At 41.7% G+C, this 7,562-nt stretch overlaps 2 protein-coding genes across 2 annotated transcripts; one reads left to right on the forward strand and one right to left on the reverse strand.

The window, feature by feature from the left end:
* Positions 1-94: 94 nt before the first annotated feature.
* LOC133915432 (glucan endo-1,3-beta-glucosidase 4-like) lies at positions 95-2,684 on the forward strand. Its single transcript, XM_062358583.1, has 3 exons — positions 95-401; positions 1,223-1,480; positions 2,389-2,684. Exons 1-3 carry the CDS (start codon positions 275-277, stop codon positions 2,421-2,423), a joined length of 420 nt encoding a protein of 139 aa, XP_062214567.1. The 5' UTR covers positions 95-274; the 3' UTR covers positions 2,424-2,684.
* Positions 2,685-3,177: 493 nt separating this feature from the next.
* Positions 3,178-4,228, reverse strand: LOC133915431 (uncharacterized). Its single transcript, XM_062358582.1, has 5 exons — positions 4,067-4,228; positions 3,884-3,954; positions 3,696-3,776; positions 3,563-3,606; positions 3,178-3,409 (listed from the first exon to the last, which is right to left on the reverse strand). The coding sequence occupies exons 1-5, from the start codon at positions 4,218-4,220 to the stop codon at positions 3,310-3,312; spliced, it is 450 nt and encodes a 149-aa protein (XP_062214566.1). The 5' UTR covers positions 4,221-4,228; the 3' UTR covers positions 3,178-3,309.
* Positions 4,229-7,562: the final 3,334 nt, after the last annotated feature.

A 7,562-nucleotide genomic window follows, 5' to 3' on the forward strand; every position in this document is an offset into this window, starting at 1 on the left:
GGCAGCATCACTTGCTTCATTCAAAGGGAAGACATTCTCAATTTGTGCATGAAGTAAGGAATAGGAGGCCTTTACTTTTTAGACAAGCAAAGGGACTCTGGCATTTCTCCCTTTTATTTTTTTAGGGAAATAATTTCCCCCAGTTATTATACACAACCATTGGCCATTATATGAACTTCACACAACTCAAACTATCCACTTGTAGAGTAGTTCAATTCCAAATACATCATACTGGAACTTGAGTCCTAGCACCTAGTAGTTGCAATAAAGCAGAATGTATTCTTCCTTACCACCAAATGCAGGCAGAGTGAAGAATTGGGATCTCAAGAAGCAAGCCACAATAAGGATGACACTGCTTCTTTATTTGATCCTACACATCCTTGCAGCGTCGGCTCAGCAAGGTATGAGGATAACTACTAGATCCTGATTCCAGAAGGCTCATGTACTCTTCTTCCCTCTATTTCCTTCTTTTAAGCTTATTTTCTCTGATTACCCAGTGTTTCTTTCCATAGCAAATTTTGACGTTAACATAAAGTTCAACCTTCCCATCAGCAAGATCTTAGAAAGTAACAAGTCTGGAAAATGTGATTCGGAAATCTGAGCAACCATAACAATTACTGAAGTTAAAAGCTGCTAATAAATACTAAAACAAAGTTATCTATCAACAAGGAACATGTTCCTCGAATTTGATACAAGATGAGGGGAAAGAAGATGTATGCAAATCTGGAACAACACATACTGAGTGATTAACTCATTTGCTATAAATTTTTAAGAAGATATGCAGACTTCTAACCATGTCAATAAAAAGAGAGAGATTATTCTTCCATGCTTTGAGATTCACTGCACAAAGTAGCATAGCATGATTTTTATCACGGTATAAGCTAGTTATATTCATTGCTCTGGAATAAGGCCGAAATGTTTGAGCCTGGGATGCAATAGACTCTGTCATTCCTATCCATATTCATGGAGCTCTAAAAAGATATATCCAATTGTAACTTTGTTACTAGAGCATATAGTGCAAGCAGTACGAGCACTAATACCGCTGCTCCATCACAAATAAATTAGCTACTCCAATGTTTTGTCTTAATTCTCAAGTAGATGCAAAGCACATATAAACATGGAAAAAGAAGGCTACAATAACTGAAATTTGAATTCATGTCTCCCAGAAAAAAACAATCGCAAATTCACAATCATTAATTCTTACACCTTTCCATGGAAGCAGATGATCACAATTGGGAGAAGCAATGGTGCATAGCAGATGAGCAAACACCAGATGATGTCCTGCAGCAAGCTCTTAACTGGGCGTGTGGTCCTGGTGGTGCAGACTGCACCATGATTGAACCAAACAAATCTTGTTATCTTCCCAATACCGTCAGAAACCATGCATCCTATGCCTTCAACAGCTACTGGCAAAAATTTAAGAAACATGGTGGTACTTGCTACTTCAATGCAGCTGCAATCGTCACCGACCTAGATCCAAGTATGTTTCTAGTCTGGACTCTGAAAGTCTGAACCATTATTAGTAGCACCCATTTTTTTGCAGGGATACATTTCACCAGCAAGATCAAACATGCAGGGCATGCGTTATACGGCATGGCGCGCACTCATATACAGATAAGGACACGCACAAAAGAAAGCCCATGCACATCCACCACACAGAAACACATATCAGTAAAGACAGAAAAGAAATCATTCATAGACAACATGAGTCAATTCTGATATTCTATACAAGAAGCCTTCTCACTTATACTTGTTAGGTAGCATGAGACTCATAGGACTCCAATAATAAGCACATCCTTTCATTTGGACATTTAAATTAAATCATGCATGGTCTCTTTTTTGAAATTTAAGATCACAGTAATATATTTGGTAAATACAACCAAAGCTCCAATATTTGCAAAACTCGAGTGAAATTTTCTAGGAACCCATGAAGCCCTAATTTTTCCTATAGATAGGGCCTTCTCTTTTTTACCGCAGGTACTCCCACCGATAAAAAATACTTGACATTTTGGACATGACACGGTCTCCAATATGTACCTTTGACCACTATTTTATACTAGAATACATTTATAAAATTCAATAAATTTGTGAGATTATGAAAGTTTTTTTCAAGACAAATCTACACATGATTTTTCATGTTTCCAAACCAGATATTTTAAAAGTTATTGAAAGTCAAAATTTCAAAAGTTTGACCGGATCTTGTCCAAAACATCAAGTATTTGTGACCGGAGGGAGTATAAATCAAAAGGTCTAAGTGACATGTATAAAGTTATTTCTGTTGGAAGCGGCACGCATCCTCATAGAAATTAAGCATGGCATCATGCTATTGAAAAACATGATCATTGCAAGTCTTACTCTTGACACGATTCACTTAATGCCATCTTGCAGGTCACAATTCTTGTCATTTTGAGCTGGCAGCCTGATATACTGATAAACAAAGCACAGAAAGAAGGAAACTTTTCCTGTATTCCTGGAATATCTTCCATTGAGTCAAAAAATGAAACTTTCTCTTCGTGAGAGCATGTTGTTACTTGGAAACATGGCTGGCTACAGAAGGCAACAGCTCACATGTTGCTACATTTTCCAAATATTGCAATTCTGCATGTCAACTTTACTCAGAACCTATTTTCATTTTTCATCATGTATCTTGTTTTATGTTAACTCAGAACCTATTTAGTGTTATATAATATGTAAAAGTGGAGACCAAACAACTAGGATATAATTAGCACAACAATCAATAACTATTTTGTACAGTATCTAGTTGGGGCCAGTGACACATGAGAAAAATATTAACATGACACCTCCGTCCAGAATATGGTGAACTCATTGCTACACTAAATAGTCCGCAAAATCTGAAGTCCAGAGTGATGTCTACAGTGTTAAACATGTTTCAGACAAACAAGTTACGGAAGCAGTGAACCAAACTGTAGCAAGAAAATGAGCTCATATTGTGGATGGAAGCAACAAGATCGGCAGCAATCATGCTGATCTAACTGGCTATGTTTGCATAGCAAATAAGAAGGCCGCACTTCTCGTGTAAAAGCAACTCCATGCTTTTAACAAGACAAAACTATTAGATGGAACTAAATTAAAGAAAAAGGAGACATAGTTTCATTGGCATGATCAATTGATCACAGGTCATAAGCAGCACATCGTGTTTTGGTGGAAACAAGAAAGTATGAACTCAAAGTAATATTATTTAACCAAAGGTGCATACCATACAAGTACAATTGCATAACCTAATAAAGCACCACATACAAGGCTTTCAGAAATTGAGAAATTGTTTTCATTGGCCAAAACACATTTTAATTATAAGAGAAGACTGGCCCAAGCGGCGATGAACGCAAAGCCACCCAGTGGCGCTGGTGAAGAAAACTTCCTGTCTTCAAGATAAGCCACAGTGTAGCACCTAAAGTGAAAATGGTCAATCCTCCGTCAGTAATAGTTTTGAAATCCACGATCCAGATACAACGCAAGATAACTCAAGAAAACATTCTTTTCCCTATTCCATTGCTCTTTTCGTGATAATCTGAATCACAATTAGAGAGGAAGACATGCTTACGTTCCAGAGAAGAGCACGATTCCAGCAGTGAGGAGCCCTCCAAACTGCAAACAAGGAAAGAATCGTGCGGCGCACGTAAATTACAGGGAATAGAGTAGCAGCAAATTGTGAAGCGGACGGCACTAGTACTCACAACGTTGGGGCGCTTGGTGATCGGAGCTCCGAGCAGCGCCGCGGTGTGGACAAGATGGTACAGGGACGCCGTGTGCCAAACCTGCCGATTTTCCCCCCACCCCCAATCGCAAGAAGCAGGTCAATAAATTGGAAGGAACAAGTTGGAAACTGGAGAAGAAGGCGGATGAAGAAGAACATCATATCTACCTCTTTGTACGCGGGGTTCTTGGGGCGGAACATGTGCGCGCCGTAGGTGCCGAGCCCCAGAGCGGCGACCCCTGCTCAACTCAACCGCTCACCCAGTGGTCAGTCAGATTAAGGAAGCAGGAAGAAAGGGAGGGGGGGGGGGGGGGGGGAAGGAGGAGGAGGAGGACGAAGAGGATATGTTACCGGAGACGGCGGCCACCTTGTGCCACAGCATCGGATCCGTCGGCAACACCATCGTCCTTTTCCTCTTCTTCTCTTTCGTCTTCTCCGCTGTCTTCTGCTCCCTGTTCTCCTCCTCCCTCGTCTGCGCTGCGCTGGTCGTCGGCAGTCCAGTCATTTTGCGGGCGTCAGTTATTAGATTTTTAATTTTTTATTTTAATTTTTCAAATTTAACAATTTTAGGTAGCCATTTGAAAAAATAATAACTATAGATTATTGCTCCTCTAACACTCGATATCTCCACTACTTAAAAAAAATACGTAGAGGTTCTCGCATCAGATAGAACGTCATGCTACTCCTCCCCAGAGCTCTAACAGGTGGTTCATCTTTCCCGTCCAACATCCATCCCGATCTCCCCTCTTCCTTCCCGTCGCGTTCCCGTCACATCGCCGCCCTCTCCATCGCGGCATCGCCTCCGCCCCTCCGCTTTCCCATCCCACGTGAATAAAGCCGAAGGCGCACGGCCCAAGCAAAGGCCCTGGTACTTGCCTTCGACGCACTGGATCGTAACGCCTGCCTCGGTCGGGGCTAGGGTTAGGGTTTGGCTTGGCTCGGTCACTGTGCCAACCCCGACGCCAATGCACCGCGCATGACGATGGTGAACTGCCTCTACGTCACGGCCGCCTCCGCGGAGGCCAGCGCCACCGCACTGCAGTGGTGGGCGGCGTTGCTCCTCAACGATGAGGCCTGACCGGGTGAGGACGGGGAATGGCTCGCGACCGTGCTACGGTCGCGGGTGACCATCGCGCTGCTGATGAATCTAGCAGCGCGTGTGTTCCTCATCCACGTTCTCGCGCTCAAGGCGATTGCCTCGGTTTCTCTTCTCCTTCCCCACTTGTGGGAGGCTACTTGCATGCTATTGATGTTGTTGCGGGTTCGAATGGAGTGTTTTACTGATTGAGCTCATGGAGGTGGGTTTCGATCCTGGGGGGCTAATCGCTTTAGCTTGTTGTGTGCTATTCGTTGCTGTTCTGGTGGGCTGTAAGCTGCTCTTTTGATATGTTAATTTTGATTAGACAAAGATTTTGTCGGTTGTCTGCTTCTCCTCGTGTCCTCATTGTTTAATAACTTTCATAAGCAGAGAGTTGGAAGTTGGCCCCAAAATGAAAGTATTTTAATAGAGGAACACGTTGATTGAATTTGTGGACTCTGGATTTTCAGTTTGGGGTGTAATGTTGGAATAAGCAAAATGTATTTTCTTGTAGGAGTGGAAGTGTTGGTGTTTGTTTGCACATTTAGCTACAATCCTTGACTTATGCAGTTCTGCAATCGTCAAGGGGGAAAGGTCTAGAATAGAAGTTTCATGATGTAGTTTGAAACTTTGAATGAGGAATGCTTGTCACTGTAATGCGATGCACATTATCATTTATCTGCATGAGAATTCCTCTTGGATAGTTTCATGTTTTGATTGCTAGGGTGATAGCCATAAAATGGTAAACACTGGTATGAGTTAGGAGGGTGCTAACCGTTGGATAGAAATATTGGTATAAATGTTAAGGTTAAGGTAGTACTTCAATATCAAATGGTGTGTCGTAGTGGACTGGAATGTTAGAAAGGATGCATAGCATGAATCTTAACTGTCATTCTGTTATGTTCTCTCAGAGGATGCTTTTGTACTTCCGTTTCTGTGGGTGCATTATGTCAAGTGCTTATATGAACAGAACAAGGATCGAACACCTGGTGCGATGAAGATCATGGAGCCCTGTTAATGACTTTTTCTGCATATCAATTTTATACCAAAGTTGTATCTCTTGTTGTTATCTCTATTTCCACCCAATTTTGGAATTTTTTGTTGACTAGTTTTGGAGATATTCGAGTTTGTATGTCTGTTGTTTGATTACGACAGTTTTCAGTGTTGTCTTTAGAGGCCATTTAGGTGACCTTAGACATGATAAAATTATGTTTTTACAATGTAGGTCTCATTTTGTAGTTTTTAAATATGCATTTATTTGCTATCACATCTGTAGTATAAAAAAATATATGAAAAGGAGAAGCACTGCGATGCTGGACAAGATCTCCTCATTCAGGTGTGCGTCCTCTGCGCCGTAGCTGTTGAATTTGCACCTACATGTGCGGTTGGAGGACCGCGCGATGGACTACATCGTCCGCCCACCTGCCACTGTCGAGGATCACTTCGTGCAGGTATGTTGTAAATTCCAGAAGCGTAGTTAATTTTTTTCTTTTGGCTCAAGGATTGTTGAATTGGGGTATGATGCTATTTCAATAAGCGTAGTTATCCCACAATTACTTATCACTATTGTTGCTACTACATGTTATATGAGTCAGTGGCGAACAATATCTTTAGTGTTTGCAGTGCTTCAACAATGTTAACAATGTTATGTCTTTAGTGTTGTAACTTCATATACTTGAATTATGTTGGTAACTTCATAAATAATCATCAAGATACTTCGACGATGATGACTGATTTTAGAGGAATCAATAATGTTATCGTGTGCAAATTTTTAGCTCCTGTTGCAAAGCACGAGCATTCAACTAGTAGATTAAAATAATAAAATATAACATTATATTACTCTCAAAATTCAAAATACTATATAAATAGTTATAAAAAAATTATAGTGTAGAGAATGCTATCATCTAACTCTCATAGAATTTTCAGCTCAAAACATTACTTATATAATAAGAAAAAAATAAAAATATTATGATGTAGCATCCTCCACACCATAATCTTAGTACGTGCATCTAATCATCTGGGCTGGTACAAGAGCCAGACCCAATGTGGCGTCCAAGGCCTAGCCCACTAAGTCCACCATAATACACCGACTCCAGGGCAAAAGTGTCATCTTTGTGTGTGTTGAGATAGCACATCCACCGGTCGCATCCAACGACGCCTATTTGCTTTTCGAGCACCGATCCTTTCAAAAAAAAGTAGTAGCACTGATAGGATCGAGCCCTTCCCCGCCCTCCTCCACTAACATTGCGTCGGCGTCAGTCATGGCTGCAGTGGCCCCGCCTTCATCCAGCGTTGGTGGAAGGCATCATGTTATGGGCCTATTTGGTTGGAGGCTTAGACGACTTGCCTGATAAAAAGTGGTGGTGCTTAGAAGTAGCATGTAAATTTGTTGATTTTTGCATGGCCTTCCATCGAATCCCCTCGATCCGTCTATAGCTCCGCTACCAAGAAGGCCATTCTCCCGATCTAAGCTCCTAAATCCTTCTCGATAGCTCTTCACCTAGGCATTTTCTCTTCGGGGCCAGGGCGAAGCTAGATTGTTTTAGGTGGTGCACATGCACTAGGTCAAAGAAATTTTTTACGAGTAACTGACTCATATCGAACATGTGAAATTGTATATATTGTTAGATATATAGTGAAGTGACATCATCACTATTTTGATCCAAGTTTCGCTTCTGGGGCTGCAACCAAACGACAAGGCGCTTCGAAGCATCGCAGCGGTGCTCCCCTCCCCCCCTCCCACTCGTCATTGTGGATGCCAAGGGTGCC

The sequence above is a fragment of the Phragmites australis genome, chromosome 4 (assembly GCF_958298935.1).
Source record: "Phragmites australis chromosome 4, lpPhrAust1.1, whole genome shotgun sequence".
Classification (NCBI taxonomy): Eukaryota; Viridiplantae; Streptophyta; class Magnoliopsida; order Poales; family Poaceae; genus Phragmites; species Phragmites australis.

What these genes read in the sequence shown, in the direction of transcription:
- LOC133915432 (XM_062358583.1), top strand. Translation starts at nt 275, where the DNA reads ATGTATTCTTCCTTACCACCAAATGCAGGCAGAGTGAAGAATTGGGAT. An exon ending in TGCAGCGTCGGCTCAGCAAG is followed by an intron (nt 402 to 1,222) that starts GTATGAGGATAA and finishes CCATGGAAGCAG; the next exon opens with ATGATCACAATTGGGAGAAG. An exon ending in CGTCACCGACCTAGATCCAA is followed by an intron (nt 1,481 to 2,388) that starts GTATGTTTCTAG and finishes GCCATCTTGCAG; the next exon opens with GTCACAATTCTTGTCATTTT.
- LOC133915431 (XM_062358582.1), bottom strand. Translation starts at nt 4,220, where the DNA reads ATGACTGGACTGCCGACGACCAGCGCAGCGCAGACGAGGGAGGAGGAG. An exon ending in AGAACCCCGCGTACAAAGAG is followed by an intron (nt 3,777 to 3,883) that starts GTAGATATGATG and finishes GAAAATCGGCAG; the next exon opens with GTTTGGCACACGGCGTCCCT. An exon ending in TCACCAAGCGCCCCAACGTT is followed by an intron (nt 3,607 to 3,695) that starts GTGAGTACTAGT and finishes CCTTGTTTGCAG; the next exon opens with TTTGGAGGGCTCCTCACTGC.